The 21,434-nt window shown below is 37.6% G+C and overlaps 1 protein-coding gene across 3 annotated transcripts; it reads right to left on the bottom strand.

Moving 5' to 3' along the window:
• Positions 1-21,434, bottom strand: PSS1 (phosphatidyl serine synthase family protein). Of its 3 annotated transcripts, none has more exons than XM_010281109.3 (13): positions 21,164-21,434; positions 16,910-17,103; positions 15,799-15,864; positions 15,617-15,676; positions 15,015-15,105; positions 14,001-14,055; positions 13,793-13,872; positions 13,555-13,671; positions 13,183-13,267; positions 2,618-2,709; positions 711-964; positions 505-593; positions 1-336 (listed from the first exon to the last, which is right to left on the bottom strand). In XM_010281109.3, exons 2-13 carry the CDS (start codon positions 17,071-17,073, stop codon positions 209-211), a joined length of 1,281 nt encoding a protein of 426 aa, XP_010279411.1. In that variant the 5' UTR covers positions 17,074-17,103; positions 21,164-21,434; the 3' UTR covers positions 1-208. The 3 variants fall into 3 exon arrangements, with proteins under 3 accessions (XP_010279411.1, XP_010279412.1, XP_088759382.1); XM_010281110.3 differs by lacking the exon at positions 21,164-21,434 and adding an exon at positions 20,975-21,112; XM_088903256.1 differs by lacking the exon at positions 21,164-21,434 and adding an exon at positions 20,780-20,891.

Genomic DNA, 21,434 nt, shown 5'->3' with positions numbered 1-21,434 from the left:
TTTGAAGAATACTCATATCGGTTTTATCAACCAAATGAAGAAAAGTTATTTGCTTGCTACCCAAACAGAATATTCTCAACTTGCCAGATCATTCTTCTGTGATTAGGCATGAACATTTACACATCATTAAGGTTATCAATATGTACAAATTGGATTGCTACCCCTGAAATCAGGAATAAATTGAAAAAATGGTGTACCACAGACAAAATTACTGCCTCTTTCTACCCATGGTTCGATGCAATTGCCATGACCACACGATCAAGAATATTACAAGGGCTACACCAACAGATACCCAGAAGATGACCAACCATAGAGGCATTGAGTTGGGAAATAAGCCTGGGAAAATCAGGATACCAAGTTGTGAATGTCAGTCAGGAAGCAGTGTACTAATGGTAACTCTGTCAATACATCTCTGACAGCGAGCATATCAGCCACCAAATGAGATGTAACAGAAAAGCTTTAAAAAGGTAGTGATGATGATGATAGAAGAGTTCAAGAGCTCACCATGGCCAAACTTGATACATATAAGGAGTTCAACTATGCATATAGCTAGGGAAAGCCAGCAAAATGCTCCTACTTTTTTCACTGGTTTTCTGCAATCAATCAACACAGTAAATAAGAAATTGAGAAAAAGATGACTAAATATACAAATTTTCTTTTTCTGTGCATATGGGCATCTGCTCAGAGAGAGAGAGAGAGAGAGAGAGAACCTGTCTTGTAGGTATGAATTGTACTCGCGGATGGTTGGTATTGCAATTAGCCACCATAAGATCAACCTATACACAATGAGAGGATTTCTAGGAGGAATCCATAGACAGAATTTTAGGAAGAATGTATTGAGCTCCACTGTCAAGAAAACAATGCAAAGGCTAAGAACTTGGATGAAACGCCATGGACCAAGCAAAGGATGCCATTCATCCTTGTCCCATCGTGCTGGAGTGAATTGGCCTAATGTTCGTTTTACCTGGAGGGTACAGGACACAATAAGAAAACAGAGAAGTAAAAACAAAAACTACCAGATATATGTGGATATAACATAGAGCCAACTCCATAGCTGGGACAAGGCTTAGATGAAGATGATGATTAAATGATGATGATGATGATGATGATGTGGATATAGCAGCATAAATCTATGTAAAAGCTGTAAGAATTTTGAAGCTCCAAGTCAATTTTACTATGCAGAAAATGCACGGAAAAATACTAGTTGAGATGGAAAGCCTCATTTTTACAACACTGGCAACAGCATGCATCTCAATGTAGAAAACAAATCTGAGAAGTCCAAAGCAGATTAAAGATATTTACCACTCAAGTTTCTATCCTGACTGTGTAATTGAGTAACTGGACCAATAATCATCAACACCTTACAATATAAATATAAATATATATAATATAATATATTCCTCAACACATCTCTAAGGTCAAAAACAACAGAACTAGATATATGTTTGAAAAATTATCTCTAGGCTAAGAGGTGGTTTATTTGGAGTACAGCCATGCAAAAACATCAAAGGGTCTACAATACAAAGAGGGCTAAAAGATGCTTCTTATGGGAATAAAGAAATTGAGAAAACTCAATCAGGTAAAGTGTTAATTCTCTTGTGCAAGATAATAGTGGCGTTCAAGATTAGTTTTGATAGAAACAAAGAAGGTGTTTCGATGGAGAATGAAGGGGAAGAGATGTGGAGGCACCAATAAATGTGAATGGTAAAGATCAGAAGATGAGCAGAGATTTGAAGAAAATGAAAATTATGAGGATATAATAGCACTGGATAAAGCTTAATATTGACAAGAAAACAGACATAAACAGGGTAGTAGAAAAAGAAATTGAGGTTGGAAAAAAATGGCTGTTCAATTTGGGAATTAGAGGTGAAAGGAAGAAGTAAAAGCTCTTAATTTTCTTGATGGGTCAACATGGATACGGTCAAAGTTTTGATTGAGAGAATGGGGAGATGGATCGAAGCCAGTTGAAATAAAGTATTGACAGTGGATAGTGATGGCGTGGGTTGAAATATATGACAAAGTTTGTGTGTTTTATTTCAATTTAGGCTACTTGGGGGAGGAGGAAAGACATTTCGGTTAGACTAGCTTGGCCTGAAGAGTCTTAAGAGGATTTTATTTCCTTTTTCATGTGGACACATTGCAGGATTACTTGTAGGTTTTGTGATGGGGGTTCTATTTTAGAAGGGGTGTGGCAAGGTTGCATTTGAGTTGGTGGTGTTTTTATCTTTGTTTTCCTTGTTCCCTTCCTCCTTTATGTGAACTAAAGGGAAGATGGAAGAAAAGGTAGTTCAATGTTTTTCTAACTTTCTACTTTGCATGCTATACAAAGATTGGTAGATATGTTTTAACCAGCAATGACACGAGGAGAAATGATTCTAAAAGACACTGTATATGGTATGATCCAACGGTAACTTGAGATTCAGAACATAGATGGATGTGTGTCCCATTTGGAGCATTGGAAGCCCCTCATGGAATTCTAGCTCAACATAACTTCCACATCAGAAATATTGACTTCCTTCAGATGGATTTACCAGTGTAACCATAATAAAATCAATGTTGGAAATTCAAAATGATGTCACAAAATTCACTAAAGTTTTGGAATATTTTCAGAACATACTTTACCAATGATATCTGGTTGGCGACTTATACCAACCCACTCATATGTTCTTCCATCAAAGTACCGGACGGTACGCATTCCAGCCCAGATCCCTATATAGAAAACAACCAGAGAACTCATCATAAAAGAAATTGACAAAAATTTACAACACTTGCACAGCATCAAGATAGGTACAAATTTGGATTATAGGTTCCAGGAGTATACAAGTAAAATCTTAACATAATAGTGCATATCTCATACATTCAACTTCATAAGATACTAACATAAATTAGAAACTGCCAAGAAACTTCATAGTTAGCTACAGACTACCTTCTACAGGATCCACTTCCCAAAAAAGATATTGCTGAGTCCATAAATGGAATCTACTGAAGTTTACACATTGACTCCTCATTTCATGGCTAAAACTAAACTCACTTTGACATTTTTCTTATAAATAACTTAAATATTTTATTAATTATGAAAGAGAATATAGACATGCAATACAAGCACCCTGTGAAAAGGACTTACAAATTATCCACTCACATAAAACAAGTTACAATTAAGACCAATCAGTGATTTAAAAGGTGTGTGTAGATGCACAGGCAAGGCACATGCCTGGTGTTCCTTGCACTTCACCCAGGCATGCACCCTTTTTTTTTTGCGCCTTTAGTTCTTTATTGAACCTAGTGGCTCCAAAATTCCAAGAACCCCCTATTTACTAATGTTTTTCATTCATTAATCCTAATAAAATGTCTTCTTAGAAGGCAATTAAAATTATAAAATCCCTTTTTTTATTGTAGGGATTAAGAATTTAAGACCCTAGCATGGACTTGTTTGGGCTTGCCTCAAGGGACTTGGTACATAGGTAGCTCATAGAATCAGGAATGCAAAATATTTTACATCACATTAGCTATTTGAAGTAATGCAATTGGGAAAAAGAAAAGAGATTAAGGATTCTACATGCTTTAATATGTTTTATATGTTTGATTTTATTTTAAAATATTCATTTGAATATGTTTTACATGTTATGTTTAATTGTTTATGTATTTTAATTTTAGATAATAGATTTTTCTAAACATTTGTTTAAAATTCAGCCATCAAAAAAAAACATTTGTTTTAAAATTTAAGTTTATATTTTTAATTAATATTATGTTTAAAGTTTTATTTTTTGTTTTTTTTTCTTTGCATTTTTGCCTCTTGCTTCGAAAAGGCATGCATGCCTCACCTTGCGCCTTGTGCCTCGAGCGCAAATTGCCCTGCCTTCCGCTTTTAAAACACTGAGCAATACAATTGTTCCATATTGACCTCCTGTTTGGCTAGTGTATCAGCCAAGTCGTTTCCCAACCTTTGCACCCAATCACTACTTCAGAATCACCTTCTATAATCAGTTCCCTTATGTTAATCAAAAGACAACACAAAAATAAAAAACCATCTTATTTTGACTAATACAAAAAAACCTAAAATGGAAAAGAGACCCCAGAAGGAAGCCTATTAATAAAGCGATGATCCAATTGAGTACACTCAAATCTCAATAAGCCATGAGCATGGCAAAAAAAATTCAATTTCATCAGGCATTTCTCCATGTACAAATGCAGAAATTTCAGGGAAATTCCATAAATTCCACTCAGATACAAGGAAAAACTAAGAAAATTGGGAAAATATTATAAAGATTAGAAGGAAAATGGAATTTATTTATGAAACATCAAGAAACCCTGCAAGAGGTAAAATTGCACAATTAAGAAAACATTATGTAAACAAAATGTTCTGAAAATCAAATCATACAATAAATGCTAGAAAAGGTTGGATCAAATTGAATCACAAACCTTATTTTAAATTGTAAGATCTATTTCTGTTTTTTAAAATTTGTCAAGAAATTAAAAATAAATATAAACTTTAAAAAATAAAGGAATGACAAAGTAGGCAACTAGGACCAAATCAAATTGATTCAAATCACATGAATCATATACATCATAAGATTCAAAGATTTTTTTAACAATACATAGAAGATTAAAAATCCCAAACAGGTATCAGTGGGAACAATTCACAAAAGCCCAATATAACTCGAATATCAAAACTCCTTCAATTTCATTCTTTTTCTTCTGAAAACTGTATATGTAAAGTGTTTCATTTCAAAAAAAAATAACAAAAAATAAATGTACAAAAGACAATGCCAGTACAAAGAGGTTCTGTATCACACAACGTGATTCTCTGCAAGCAAAAATTCTGTACACACTACAGAAGCATAGGAATCCAGCAACATATTGGGAACATCTCCCCATGAATTTAACATACATGTACAGGAGATATTCCCAACGTGTGGCTGGACACTATGTGAGCAGAGATTTTGCTTGCAGGAGATCTGAGAGGAAAGGATTTACAACCATATAATATGCCCAAACAGCAAAACTCCCTCAATATCAGGTTCTTTAAAATAATATCTACTTTGAATTGTTGTGACATCATATTTATTACTATTATGATATTTTGGCTGTTAATTGTTGTTATGATTATGACGCCAGTATGTCACCATATGATTCTTATAAAGAGTGCATTATTCTCCAATTAATTATTCAACAAAAAACTTGTAAAGGAGTTTTATATTCTGAAAACTCAATTAAATTTGTTTATTTTTCTTTTTCGAAATGGTAAAGTACTGTTGATTTTTTGAAACAGTAAACTCAATGATTTACTGTTTCAAAATTTTGATTGGTAACTTTGAAACTTTATCAATATGTGCTAAAGAATAGGAATAATGTACAAAATGAATGTGCCAAGCACCCCTAAAGCTTTAGATAAGCCCAAGCTATAACTCCATGATTTAATTTTACAATACTGCAGTTAGTTAACCATGATTCCCCAAAGTAATGCCCCCCCATGGCCCCACTACAGCCAGCGAGCTCCCCAACCTCAATTCTTGTGATACAGCCAATAGTTCTATAATCAAGAAAACTAATTTCTTTTTAATTTTATGAAAAAAAAAAGCGTGGTTTGAGCATTTTTGGTGCACATGATTGTTTTCATTTGATTTTGGCATAACTATTGAAATTTCTCCAATATTACACCAAAATTTGGAATATTTACATATAATAAATTGAAAACTTTGCTAATATATCAGATTCTTTTGAAGTATCATGATATATTTAAAATGTTCATTCCAAGAGATTCTTGTTTTGCCGCTTGGGGAAATGGGAAATTTTCAAGGAAAGTTCTATGTTCCAAGGAAATTGAAAACCAACTTTTTTATAAATAAGGAAATTGAAAACCATTGACTTGTTAGTTGGAATTTTCTGTTGTCTTAAATTTTTGAGCCAATGAAGGAAAAGCACAGCAAGATGTTCATTGTTTACTGAATTTACTCATTGAGAATGCTCATTGGATCATTACATGTCAAAAAAAGAGTCCTAAAACATAAGCAGAGAAAGTATTAACCATGAGACAAAACAAAGGAGCATAAGATTTGATGGGTCAGCTAAGAAGTGTACCCTGATACAATACAACTCAACCCTCCTAACCTCGGTCTAAACCAAACTAACCACCAGAGGATATGTTGCAATCAGTTAAATGTTTGATGAAAATAGTGCAAACAATAGAAGTCTATGAATGTTATGACCTCCTTCTGAGTTATCCAATTATGCAATACAACAAATGAAGCGCACATATAACATTACCTAAACAAATGTCTTCATTATAATATATTAACCCCAGACTATCAAATAATCATAATTAGGTGCCCATATCACATACTGTTATAGAAACAATGAACTAAGTACTTTGATAGACCTGTACATCCTGAAGCTGCCTAGTGCCTATGAATGCACCTATGGAAGGATAACAAAAGACCAATGAACAGAATGATTACAATAAACACTTTAGCATCATTGCTAAAGTCATTTTAGTGATAAGAACAAGCTAATGTTGTGGGAGGAGAAATTGATGGAACAGCTTATACCATACATAGAGTCCTATGATAGGCCCCCAATTAATTTTACGTATGCCAGGAAGGGGAAAGGTCAGCTTTCGGCCAAGGGGGGAAATAATTGAACATGGGGGAACTTATGGCTGGAGGGAATAAGGAGAGTTTTGTAGCATTTATAGCTTGTCAGTTGGGAATAAGAAGAGTAGCATTTATAGCTTGTCAGTTGGGAATAAGAAGAGTGTGGGGCATTTATAAGTTGGCCAGCTGGGCATTTATTATGGAAGGCAGTTATGCTGTAAGATGTGTATAAGAAGGGGCTTTGGGGGATGGAGGAGGCAGACTTTTGATGAGTACAGAATTCTGAGAGTGCTTGGGAGAGCCGGCGGTCTCTCGAAGAACCGACCTACTGTAAGTGACCTTCTTTTCTTCTGAATGAACATCAGTTCCCTGTTGATGTACTAGTGGTTTGGATTCTGCTATGAGTCTGTGAACTGCGTGTCAAATTTCTGGGTCATATCAGTGGTATCAGAGCCCAGGACGAGAAATACAGCCCGGGACATCGTTGTGCTCAAAAATCACTTCAGGTTTTATGGGTTCAAGATGATGTAGAGGAAATTGCTTCTGATGCGTCTAATTGGGACTGCACTTCCGAGGACACTGAAATTGCTCCGGCTCCAGAATCAGCCGCACTTTGTGTTTCGTCTCTTGTTGGGTTGTGTGCGGCAAATTCCCTTAAGGTGCGTGGACGCATTTTGTCACGTGAGGTGGTCATATTGGTAACTCGGGTGCATCCCACAACTTTATCTCCGAAACTTTAGTGGAAGAATTGAAATTACCCCACACCCCTACACACGAATTTGGAGTTCAGATGGGAAATGGTGATGAGGTGAGAACTTCCGGAGTCTGCCGTCAGGTTTGCCTCAACTTACCCGAATTGGATGTCATTGCTGATTTCTTTCCCTTAAAGTTGGGTTCTACGGATGTCATTCTTGGTTTTCCTTGGTTAGCATCCCTCGAGGACTCAGTGATGAATTGGGGCAACATGTCTATGAAGCTCAATTTGGGAGGTGTCCGGGTAAAGTTGCAGGTAGACCTGGTCATGGGCCGGGCCGGGCCAGGCTCGGGTCGGGCTTTCACTTGTCACTAATGAAAATATACTAGGCCCGAGCCCGAGCCCGATCCGACCAACGGGCCCTGGTAAAAAGCCCGAAGCCTGACCAAATTGAAAAAAAAAAAAAACAATTTTCCCTATTCAAATTACAATTAAAATTTCAAATAAGTATTTTTTTTTCTATTTAAATGAACAAGGCCTACAAGATGGTATTTTTCCCTTTCTTTTATATTTTAAAACACAATTTTACATTCTTAAATCAAAAAAATTTATTCAAATGGACATAATCACATAAATAATTTTAAGTTTAATATTAGGTTGGGTCGGGCTGGGCTCGGGTCGGGCTATTTTGACAAAACCCGAGCCCGACTCAAATTTATTGCGGGCCGGGCTTTTTGGCCCAAATTTAAGCTCGCGGGCCTATAAAAATGTCCAAGCCCGTCCAGGGGTCAAACCGGGCCGGGCCAGCCCGTCGGGCCACCCGGCCCATGAACAGGTCTAGTTGCAGGGTGACCCTTCTCTCTGTTCCTCTCAGGTATCTTTGCATGCTATGATGCGTAACTTACAACATGAGGGACAAGGGGTTTTATTAGAATTAAAACAATTGCAGATAGTGGATTCTTCGTTGAACTATGTCTTGCCTACATCCCCGCCAATCTCCGCTTTACTAGATGAGTTCAAAGATGTTTTTGACATGCCTACAGGCTTACCCCCTACACGGGAACATGCTATTGTCTTGCAGGAGGGCACTTCTCCTATCTCTGTTCGTCCTTACAGATATCCTCAATTCCAGAAAGATGAAATTGAACGCCTTGTCTCTGAGATGTTGGCTGCGGGTATTATTCAGCCGAGTACAAGCCCCTACTCGAGCCCGGTCCTTTTAGTCAAGAAGAAAGACGGAAGTTGGCGTTTTTGTGTGGATTACAGAGCCCTTAACCGTGCTACGGTTCCAGATAAATTCCCCATTCCGGTTATCGAAGAACTTCTCGATGAGCTCCATGGTGCTTCTATTTTCAGCAAAATTGATCTTAAATCGGGCTACCACCAGATTCAGGTCCGCAGTGAGGACATTCCCAAGACTGCATTTCGCACCCACGAGGGCCATTACGAATTCCTTGTCATGCCCTTCGGTCTCACCAATGCGCCCTCGACCTTCCAGTCATTAATGAATACGGTATTCCATGATTTCCTCCGTCGCTTTATGCTGGTATTTTTTTATGATATTCTGGTTTACAATGCTTCCAAAGCTGCCCATTTGGATCACCTTCGACAGGTCTTCTCTGTATTGTGCGCCCACCGTCTCTTTGCCAACTCAAAGAAATGTATCTTTGCTCAGCCTAGCATTGAGTACCTGGGTCATATTATTAGCGCGGTCGGTGTTTCTGCCGATCCTTCTAAAATCCAGGCCATGGTTAACTGGCCTCAACCATCTTCACTTAAAGCTCTTCACGGTTTTCTGGGACTTACAAGCTATTATCGTCGTTTTGTGCGTAACTACAATAAAATGGCATGGCCATTGACGCAGCAGCTTAAAAAGGATGCTTTCTCATGGAATGCAGAGGCTGAGAATGCATTTCAGGAGTTGAAACGAGCTATGACGACCGTACCTGTGTTGGCCCTTCCAGATTTTTCCCAGCCCTTCTTGATCAAGACGGATGCATCTAGTGTAGGTCTCGGGACGGTATTAATGCAGAATAATCGGCCTATAGCTTTTTATAGCCACAAGCTTAGCCCGTTTGCACAGTCAAAATCTGTCTACGAGCGGGAATTAATGGCCATTGTCTTTGCCATTAAAAAATGGTGCCCCTATCTTCTTGGAAGACGCTTTATTGTTCGGACCGACCAGCGTAGTCTCAAGTATCTGTTGGAGCAACGGATTGTCGAAGGTGAGCATCATAAGTGGCTTCTTAAGCTTATGAATTATGACTTTGAGATTTAGTACAAACCGGGTGTCGATAATACCGTGGCTGACGCCCTATCTAGAGTTCCTACTAAAATGCACTTAAACTCTCTTACAGTCCCTATTTTCCTTGATTTTGATGACCTTAAGGAGCAAGTTGATGCTGATCCTTTCCTGGCCCCCATCAAGCATGCCATACAACATGATACGACGTCCTATCCCGCCTATTCTTTAGTTGGAGAACACCTACGTTATCATGGTAAATTGGTTCTGCCGACTTCTTCCCCATTTATTCCCCTCTTACTGAAGGAGTTTCTTCCCCATTTATTCCCCTCTTACTGGCGGGGGATCAAGCGTTCTATCCAGAAGTTTGTGCAGGCCTGCGATGTGTGTCAACGCAGTAAATATGAAGCCATGTCCCCCGCTGGCCTTTTACAACCTTTACCCGTACCTGAACAGATCGGGAGGATATTGCTATGGACTTTATTGAGGCTCTTCCTAAGTCAAAGGGGTTTGACACAATTATGGTGGTGGTCGATCGTCTCTCCAAGTATGCCCATTTTATCCCTCTCAGTCATCCCTTAGCTCTCACGGTTGCTCAGGCCTTCCTGCACAACATAGTCCGTTTACATGGCATTCCCCGCTCGATTGTATCTGATCGTGATAAAGTCTTTATGAGCTTTTTCTAGCGCGAGCTTTTTACCCTGCAGGGTTCAAAATTGCGTCGTAGTTCAGCTTACCATCCTCAGACAGATGGACAGTCGGAGGTGGTTAATCGCTGTTTGGAGACTTATTTGAGGTGCTTTGCGACTGATTCCCCCTCCCACTCGTCATCTTGGATATCGTGGGTAGAATACAACTATAATACCTCTTTTCACACTGCTGCTGGCATGACACCTTTCAAGGTGGTTTATGGGCGCGATCCTCCTCCATTAATCCGCTATGAGCTTGGCTCTACAGCTAATGCTAATGTTGAAGTTGTTCTCCTTCAGCGAGATGCTATACTTAGGGAGCTGCGTTCTCATCTACACCGTGCACAACAAAAGATGAAAGACTTGGCTGATGTGAGCCGCCGTGATGTTAATTTTGAGGTTGGAGATTCGGTATATGTTCGAGTGCGACCTTATCGCCAACAGTCTCTAGCTCGTCGAGCCAATGAAAAGCTTGTCCCTCGATTTTATGGACCATTTGCTATTGTGGAAAGAATTGGCATTGTTGCTTATAAACTTCAACTTCCTCCAGAGGCAAGGATTCATCCTATTTTTCATGTCTCGCAACTCAAGAAGGCAATCGGCAATCATGTCTCTTCTCCTATGATTCCTTCCACTCTGTCAACTGATATGGAAATGCTGGTGGAACCTGCGGCCGTTCGAGGGGTGCGTCCATCCACTATGCCTGGAGTTACTGGTTCGGAAGTGCTTATCCATTGGCAGGACCTGCCTGATTTTGAAGATTCATGGGAGCCTTTTGACTTACTTCGCAACCAATTTCCTCATTTCAACCTTGAGGACAAAGTTAGACTTTGGGCGGCGGGTAATGATAGGCCCCCAATTAATTTTACGTATGCCAGGAAGGGGAAAGGTCAGCTTTCGGCCAAGGGAGGAAATAATTGAACATGGGAGAACTTATGGCTGGAGGGAATAAGGAGAGTTTTGTAGCATTTATAGCTTGTCAGTTGGGAATAAGAAGAGTAGCATTTATAGCTTATCAGTTGGGAATAAGAAGAGTAGCATTTATAGCTTGTCAGTTGGGAATAAGAAGAGTGTGGGGCATTTATAAGTTGGCCAGCTGGGCATTTATTATGGAAGGCAGTTATGCTGTAAGATGTGTATAAGAAGGGACTTTGGGGGATGGAGGAGGCAGACTTTTGATGAGTACAGAATTCTGAGAGTGCTTGGGAGAGTCGGCGGTCTCTCGAAGAACCGACCTACTGTAGGTGATCTTCTTTTCTTCTAAATGAACATCAGTTCCCTGTTGATGTACTAGAGGTTTGGATTCTGTTGTGAGTCTGTAAACTGCGTGTCAAATTTCTGGGTCATATCATCCTATTGTTTATCAGTAACTAAAAGGACTTTCTATCCTTTTCAGGACAGTTACTCTTTGTACTTTATTTCTGATTATAATAAATCTCTGCACTAATCAAATGTCAGAGGTTTGGTCTTTATCCGGTCCATCCCTTCCAAGACCCTGGATAACCAGGGCTAAGACTAAAAACTTGTGGAATTGCTTGATATGCACATACAAGGTGTGCTTGAGTGTGCACATACACATAGATGTAGGAAAAAGTTCAGAGAAAAAATATATTAGTTAGCCTTTCAACTGTTTTTTTTTTTTTATGAATCATCAGCCTTTCAACTGTAAATTCTCTGTTGCTATCACCAAGGTTCAAAGTATCAATTATCAAGAGTTTATCTTGTGCAAACCTCCTTTTTTTTTTATTTTCTTGTTTGGTTATTTGACGGGATCTGTCGCATCACTGATTACAGTTTCAAATTGTTGAAATCATGTAAATATGCTAATCTAGCATATCTGTCACCCTGAAAACCGTTACATATTAGTCGATACGCTCTGATTTGTTTTGATATTTTGAACCTTGGCTATCACTTCAACCCCCTCCCTCCGCCCTGCCCTCCCCCCGCTCAAAAAAAAAAAAAAGATAAGTTGACAAAATAGGAGAGATTATGACATGGAGTTCTCTATAGTTTCTTTTTTTATATTAAAATGAAAAATTATTAACAGAAAGTAATGTATACAAGATGTATACAAATCCAAAGATCCAAAGTGCAGAAATAAGCAATAGCACAAAATGAGGACCCTGCTTTCCCAAAACATAGACAAATAGTACATATAAAAGGTCCCAGAAAAAGCACCCAAATGACAAGACTCAAGGCTCCAACTCACCAAAACATACCCAACGGCCTACCTTTCACTATAAACCCAAACACCAAAACCACCCCCATAGTGCGAAAAGCAACAGCTTAAAAAAGAGTCAGTGCCCCTTACCTTCTTACTCATTCATCTTTGACTCCCCTTATGCCCCTTTTCCAAGCTAATCTCACTTTTCTTTTGACCTCTCCCACCTAGACCATTTGCCCCATCTTTTCTTTTTTGTTTTCATGGGTGGAGGTGTGGAGCTGCTTTCAATTCTTTGATATCTTTCAACCTCTCAAATCATCACTTCTCACTGTAATTGGTCATAAATGCACATGATAAGACCATCTCAATTGATCTCTCATGCTGTGACCTATTGGGATTGCCATAAGTTCTAACTTCTCAGAAATACAATGAGTTTTCCTACTAAATCTTTCTATTCATCTCAACAACGTTTATTCTATACCTATTAAAAAAAGACAACCTACCAGATTATCTGATGCATGAACAGAACCACCTTTATTTGAAGACCTAGCAAGTTAAGTGAGTTCCTTTTTTATTGACTAAAGGCAGTCTTTTTCCCACATACTGAAAAAGAACCACATAACTGACTATTTTATAGAAGTAATGAAAATGGTATGCAGTTTTTCACTGTTGACCTAATTATGGGTTTTGACCATCCAAACCCCTCTCAAAGAAAGCAGTCAGATTAACACTGCATGACACTAATAATGACATGGTATGATTGAAAATGGCAGAAACCAGGAGAACAGTTTCAAGAGCCTCACCAAACCAATTGCAGATTAAAATATCCAAAATAATGCTGTCCCACCAGCACTCATTGAAGTTTGGTAACATGTGGCGGAATGTAAGCTGCAAATATTAAATACAAGAACAAAAACCTTGTTACTCAGCTTTCCAATGCATAAACATGCATAAGATCACAAACATATTTGCACTTCCTTCCAATCTACTATGTGCATGTATGCAAACAAGCAAGCAAAAATACAATAAGCACAGGAACATGCATGCTTGCTTATATGCATGCATGCATACACACAAATGCATACATGTGCAGACAAAGAAAAACACTTTAGCACTGGGAAAAAAAGACAATCTTATGAATAATGAAGACTAAATAATCTGTTCAAAGAACAAACCTCCATCAACTCAAACCCAATGGACAAAACCCACAGAAGAGGCTGATTACGAATCATTATAGCTTTGCCCCACCATCCAAAGATATGAGCTAGAACAAATTCATCAAACAATGTCTCCTAGAAAGAACTAAAAGCCAAATCAGTAGACTATGGCATCCCAATGCACTAGTGATGCATGTCACAAAATTCAAAATTGAAGGAAATTAAAGTAGACGGATTGTGAATGAAGCCATCATACATAAACATTCTTAAACCTGCTCTTGGGGTTCTCTGGGATGTAAATACGACAATCTGCTCCATATGATCTTTCAGGAAGTTCTACAGAGTGGTAAAGATAAATAAAAAAAAAAAATTGCATTAGTCTTGATACTGTGACCAATGAGTTGTTTCAAGAAATTTATGCAGAATTAAGAGAATAAAACTACACAGAACTCAAAATGCTATACCAACACCAAGGTCAGGATGTAGAAATTTCATGAATTGCCGAGCATCATCACGCTTCTGAAAGAAGTTGTCCACCCAATCAATAAAACCAAGACGAATACAAAGACCACAAGAAAAAATAACCACAACAAAAAAAAATATTGCTCCTGAATATAATGGCATCAGTGGAAGTAAAATGTTAAAAGGACAATAATGAATGAATGCAAGGACTAAGAAGTAAGCACTCTTACAGATATCATCACTGTAAGAGTTGCACATTGGATAATTACAAGGGAGGAATTAAGAGTGTCCTAATGGATTCCATCTTGAGAGGATGGGATAAAATTGCTGGTTTTGCTCCTAGAAGAGTACAGAATCTACAGATGAGGGTCTCCTGGGTGTCACCTGAATCAGGCTGCATGAAGTTAAATTTTGAGGGATGTTATCCGGGTAACCTAGACCCCATTTGGAGATATCATTTTCAGCTACTCAAAACCAAGAGACAGAAATTTTCTCAACGGTTGACCACTTCTTTCCCTTTTGCAAGGATTAAAAAGTTGCCTGCTCATAAGGAGACTGCCAAGTAGTCACAGGCAGGCTTCCACACGAGATGGAGGCCTTGATCAGCTTCTCAATAAGATGGAGACCTTGATCAGAAAAATAACATTTCTGATGCTCTTGGAAGGGCTTGGGTAACAAGGAAAATTTTGGTCATGGGGAAACAAGGCCCAGAAGAAATTTTGTAAAAAGGTGATGATTTATGTTTTTCCTTGTGAGTCAGCAATAGGACTGTTGTACTTGTTCCTTCACCCAACCATCCAAATCTTTCAGTTGCAGCACAGGACGTCTATCAATTCAACCATAAGCTCAGTTGAACCCAATCTGACAACACTGTTCTGATTAACAATGGCTAAAATCCAGGTGGTATTTTACCAATCCTACTGGACAATATCAGGTTACCTTGTGAATGTGACTATCTAATTGTGCATAAGCATGCTTAATACAAATTTTACACAACAAAGTGAAAGAAAACTAACCTGAAAGAGCAAAAAAGTAAGAGAAACAAGGTACACAACTGTCATTCCATGAACAAGGCGCCAAATTGCTGGATGTGGCCTAATGAGTACCCTGTGGGGGAAAACAAGAAAAAAAGCAGAGAATATTTAACTATCAGTACTTATCCAAGCCACAAAGTTGCAAGAAACATCAACAAGGTATCATTCATATAAAGCCCAAGCCCCTAAGCATGTCCATATATGTAGATGCCACAATAATTTCCTTTTTGAGTAAAACATTTTTAGTAGCCTACTTTCCCGGTCTGGGGAAAAACAACATATATCTTTCATTGCAAACTGATACATATTTTAAGTGAAAATGTTCAACAACCAACAAGTTTTGGAAATTGGGTCCTAGCTGTATCATTGTCATCCCTCACCCCCCCTCCCCCACAAAAAAAAAACACCTATGTTTCCAATTTTTCAGTGTACTAGCCATATTGAATTTTTCTTTTTTTAACACACCTAACAAAACAAAAATTTGAAACCAACTAGGGAAAAATCCCAAGATATATTTCTGGATATTGGTTGTCTTATACATCATATAGTTAAGCAGTTCCATGTAATTGCATTTCAGAACTTACGTTGAAGGTGCTTGAAGTAAGCAATAAGCAAGAAAGACTGCAATCATTGCCCATACGCCCCTGTGAAAAAGTAATGGGTAAGGGTGAGCATTTTAGTCTTTCAATTTTATAAAGAAACCAAGAAGAAATCCTGCAATGGAACCATAGTACTAAATCAAAGAATGGAGCAAATAACAATATACCTCTTCACAGATGTAACAAGATCATCAGATGAACTATTTTCTGGATCAAGAGCTCCACTTGCCCAACTGATAAGCATACGTAGAGAGGTAAGCGTCCATTAACTCAAATAGTACTTCAAGACAAGCTACAACACTACGAAGATCATACTTGCAATTGGCATTTTAAGTTCGCATATCAGTGAAAAAGCCATTCATAAAGTCCTTTTAACCAGTCAGGAATCATTAGGAGCCATAGTTGTAAAATGTTCTATTTAGTAATCCCTTCATTACTGGATAAGAAATAATTGGGGAAAAAAAATCTGACTTGACTTTAAAGAAGAAATATCTAAAAACACTACAAAGTCAGCAGAATGCAAGCATCCTAAAGAAACAAACAAAATATGTGAACAAAAAAATAGACTAGAAACAACCAATAAAAAATAGAAAAGTTGCCATGTTTCAATCAGAAAAGAAGGTATATTAGGGGTTGTTCCACATCTAGTTCAGATTCAAATCCTGTTAATGAACAGTTCCAAATTGACCTGAATTTTCCTAAAGCAAATTTGATGGCTCCTAAATCTCAGCATCAATTTCCAAGAAACTTGTAATGAAAAATCAAAATGTCAAGCATATTAATGCAGTCACTGAAGCATGGCAATAGCATGTTTAGCAACCACAGAGATATGATTATCTGTGGTAGAGGTCATGTGAAAGTTAAAACATGAAAATTCATATCATATTATGGTTGATGCCTAGGCATTGTACTTTGAAGCATCATTGTTAAAGTCCTATGAGATACTTATTGAAAATCAATGATTCCAACAGGTTTTGTATACTTTAACAAATAGAATAATACTAACTAAAAGAAGGATAGATACATTTCCGGCCAGAATGCTAATTTGCAAAAAAGATTAAGAGCAGACATTTTCTAAGTTAACGAAACAATTTACAGTAATGAAGATTAAAAGGCATGCCCAAGAGCATCTGAGAATTCTTTTTGAGCTATAATCAACTTCCATATGTAGGAAAAGAGGTAAGATAAGGACATAACTGTTTATACTACTAAAGGGCAAAACAATAATTTGGCAAAACAAGTTCAAGATGAGAATTTCTTCTTGAGTATAAAACTCACATAAGAAGGCATGCACCAACAAGTAACAAAGAAATAGTACGAGGCTTGTATGCCCATGCAGTCCAAGGGTCAAGATCATTGGCATCATTTGTCAAAGTCATGTCATTATTTCCTTGAATGGTAGGTTCCTTTCTTCCTGTTTTCCTATGACCATTAGGCTCCATAAGAAGTATCAAAAAGGTACAATTTGCTCCCTGCAAAACAATGGGACATAATTTGATATGTGAGATAGATAGTTGTCAGCAATGACTTGTGAACAGAAATAGATCCATATTTGACATTTTCATACAGAAACATGAATCTTGAATGGTGCCAAAATAGAAAAAGATATGGTTGATATCCAAATAATACATAAAGTTAATAGAATTTATAAACCAATAGGTTTATAAGACCCTTCACATTTGCCCAACCTATCACATTTTATGGAACATCCAGAAGATAACAGATCATTATTTCCAAAATTTGAAGAACCATTGCATTGGTTTCAAGCAAAAAATTACAGAGGATTGAGTGTAATCATGTTAGAACAACAGATCCAAACAAAAGGATAAAATGGAATATGGGCATGCACAGGAAATAGTGAATATATATTTTTAATCTCAGACAGTCAATTTGATCTCAGAGTGGATGAGTATAGATCAAGAGGTGGCCGTGGATGAATTTATGAAAGATTAAGTGTTATAAATGGTTTTTTTATCAATAACAGAAGCAATTCATTAATGAAAAATGAAGTGTTATAAATGGTTTATGCCAGGGTAGCTTGTTGGTGTCAGGCACCAGTTCAACATGTCTATTAAAAGAGGGTTAGTCTGGGTTGAAGAAGGAAATGATGATTGAGTCATCATTGGTAGATGGATCAGTACATGCAAATAATTTTCTTGGATGTGAAATGGAGATCATATCAGAAAAGAAGATTCAGGTCAAACACAAGGTTTGGAAGAAGATGTGGAGACTGGAGAATGTAGTTGAAGAGGATTTAGAGGAAGACATCCAGGAAAGTCTGCAGATTCAAAAGGATAATGATGATATTGTATTAAACCAAGTTAGAAAGGAAGACGAGAAGACAGGTTTGGACAAGTGATTGAAATAGAAGTTCAAGTTGGTAAGAAACAGGGTTTGTTCTTGGGTGGTGAAGAGTTTTCTATAAAAGTGTTCACAGAGATAGAAAAAAGGGATAGATTTGTAGTTGATGAGACATTTTAAATTACATGACGGTGTGGCAGGGTGGCGTACAAGATTAGATTTGGGGTTTGGGATGTTAAAGAAGTGGTTGTTTCATAGCTAGGAGAGAGATGGTGAGGTGCCGGGTCGGTGGAAGGAATTGGGATAGGTGGTGGATTGATTAAGATGCTATGGGGCTTGGTGGTATGGGGCTGGTAGGGAGGTCAACATTCTTGGTGCCTTCATATTATACACACAGTGTCTCTGTTCAGCTAGGTGGAGAGTTTGTTGAGTGGAGTTCAGGCCAAGGATAAGGTTATTTATGATTGTTTTGTTTTTGTTGGGGGTGATATGTTATCATCCCTTAATTATCAAAAAAAAAAAAAAAACTTACCATCCCTCTTATTTGTAATATCTTGGATTTTTTTAATAAAAATTTTGCTTTATTTATCATATATAACACGGGAAGGATTTTGGTTCTTTGTGGTGGTTTTCTCCTGCTTTTGCCATTTCTGTTCCATCTCTTTTCTTTTCTTGTATCTTTATCTTTTTTATAATGGTTCATATATCCTTATCTTCTCTCTGATAGATAATGAATTATAGTTACCTATCAAGAAAAAAGAAGAAAGAAAAGAAAAAGGAATCACATCCAGAATACAAAAGTTTCTATCATTCAACCACTATTTGCAAAGAAATGCCCAAATACATCAAGAATAGGAGGTAAACATTTTGTCAAGTCCCAGACCAACTGACTACATTGGGAATCATCCTAAATAACTAATCCCATGTAAATCAGATAAACCAATAGATTCTAACAACAATACCAAATCTCTCTTCAAGATTCAAGAGCTCCTCTTTTATGAACAACAAGAAGTGCTACACAAGAGCTCTTTGAAAAGCAAGAAAGTCATGTAAATCCATGCAAATCCACCATATAATGCTCAGTGCCACACCAGATGTAAGTATGAAATTTAAATTCACTCACCCCCCCCCCCCCCGAAACAAGATGGAGAAGGCCAATCCTAAGTGGATCAAACAAGGGGAACAAGGATGACAATAAGATGGTAAATCCCAGATTTGTCAGGATTATACTGACACCATTGTCCATTCAAAATGGGAAAAGGGCAGTATTCTCCAACTCTAGGCTATCCTCATGTCAAGAGTCAGATATTTAAAATGAAGACAATTATCCATGTGCAACTCAAAGAAATCCCACCTGGTAATGTATAATACAAATTGCAACACCAATCTAGACAAGGAAGAGCTCATCCTTTGAACATGAGCACCATAATCATGGCTCACAAAATGGACATGACAAAAGTTTTACGCCAACTACCACCCTGGCATAACCATCTTTTGTCCAAGCTAAGGAATTAGGAATCCAAAAGAAAGATGAATAAGCAACTAAACTAACAAACTTAATTGTTCATAGATGTAAAATATGCAACAGCTATCACTCCCCTTTCAATTATAAAATCACAATTGAATTAATACAAAAGAATTTGAACTGACCAACAATGACAATTGTCATAAGAGGATTATTATATTCAACCACCAATCTTAGACACCTATTAAGTTACATTGCCTTGAAACAACATCTTTTTTTTGAGTTGTTAATATGTACTTGTACCAAACCAGGAGCAACACTGATCTGGCTTTATCATCTCATTAACATCCCCTACACAACTAAATGACAAATATCATCTTTATAGAACGCAAGCTTATTTACAATTCAAAAAATTGTGTAACTAAGCATAGAAACTTGCAAAAACAGCATCTTGCTCACAGTGCATAGGTAGCTATGCATGAGAAGATTCATGAATTGTATTCAATTCCTGTATGGAACCGCTAATGTTGTCACATGTATGCAAAAATGAAAAAGAAACAATACTAATAATATGCTGTTACAGAAAAGGCAAGTAAAATTCTTTTAGTTTACTCTGGGTCAATTGAAGATTGAGGTTCTTTAAGAGCATATATGCTCTCTCATTGTTGAAGGGCCTTTGCCTAATTTTTTTGACTTGGGTTTGATCAGAGTATCATGGAGGAGACTCGCACCTATTGGTGTGGTTACTCTCAATATTTGAGGGCCATGGCCATTTAGGCACCTAATAAGGAAAGCAAGATCACTGGACTATGGGTTGAAAGCGCTTTCAGATGGATTCACATGTACTCAAAGCTACTCAGCAGATGGCCTAATAAGAGAGGGAGCGGGAAGGGCTCAGCTGTATTGGGGAGCAAGCGGCCTGGACTAGTATTTTATTTGTTTGTGCTTCTTGATTGCCTTGATGGTATTCTCGGAGTCTTTCACCTAGTCCCCTCCATCCAAAGCTTGAAGATGGCGGGGTGGCTTCTTGGTTGATCAAAAGAAGGAAACAAAGAGAACCTGTATATTACTTCTGGGAAAATTCAAAACCCACAAAACTAATTATTGCATGAATTGCAAATAATAAGATAATCCCATAACACTGAAACTTGTGCAAAGCATAACAGAAAAGCATCCACACTCAAATTACACGGAAATTAAGTAATGAGAACACGGTTTACAATCTTAAAGAAAACCAAATTAACTAACATGTGGTTATTCAAACATGAATTCAATTCATAATAAACTAAAAATATAAAAAACAAAAACCAAAGCTCCCTAGCCATTCAAAACAAATCTGTTTCAAGCTCAATAAAATTCAATGCATGTCATCCAAAACATACCCAGAAATCAAATTGTTATAGAACCCGACCCCGAGACGTTCCTAAATTATCCAGTAAGTGGACAAGGATCAAACAAGGAGTGCTCACGCCTCCATGAATTTGAAAACAAGTTAACAGAACTACTACTACGAAAACATATACAAAATAAATAACAGATGATGCAAATAAACTTAAAAGATAATAAAAATTACGTACAGTGAACAGCAGAGGATACTAAAAAAAAGCAAACAAGAAGAAGAAGAAATGGCAAGAACCAGCGAGAGAGAGAGAGATAATTATTTAAACAGAGAAACGATAAGAAGCAAAAAAAGATAGATAGCTTGAAAAAGGTAGGTTTTTTCTTCGTTTTCTTCATTTTTTCTTGCTTGCGGTGGTGAGACTTACGTAGGAGACGCCGACAAGGTAGCCCTAGCCGTATGATGAGAAGACGAGAAGATCACGACCGTTGACAATAAGGATTTTCTGCGGAGTGAGATTAGTAAATGATAAGAATGACTTATCGAAATCTGAGAGGGTTGAGTTGAGTAGAGCTGATTTTCTCTCTCTCTCCCAGCGCGCGCCAGATAGAGAGAGAGAGTGTGAGAGAGAGAAGAAGAAGGTCTCTGCAACAGCGGCTAAAAAGGCAAGAGAAAAGTTTTAGAGTGAGAGAGCGTAC

The sequence above is a fragment of the Nelumbo nucifera genome, chromosome 4, assembly GCF_055504915.1.
Source record: "Nelumbo nucifera cultivar China Antique chromosome 4, China Antique-T2T, whole genome shotgun sequence".
Taxonomy (NCBI): domain Eukaryota; kingdom Viridiplantae; phylum Streptophyta; class Magnoliopsida; order Proteales; family Nelumbonaceae; genus Nelumbo; species Nelumbo nucifera.
The sequence above is the reverse complement of the archived record's forward strand: the minus strand, read 5'-3'. Positions and strand labels throughout refer to the sequence as shown.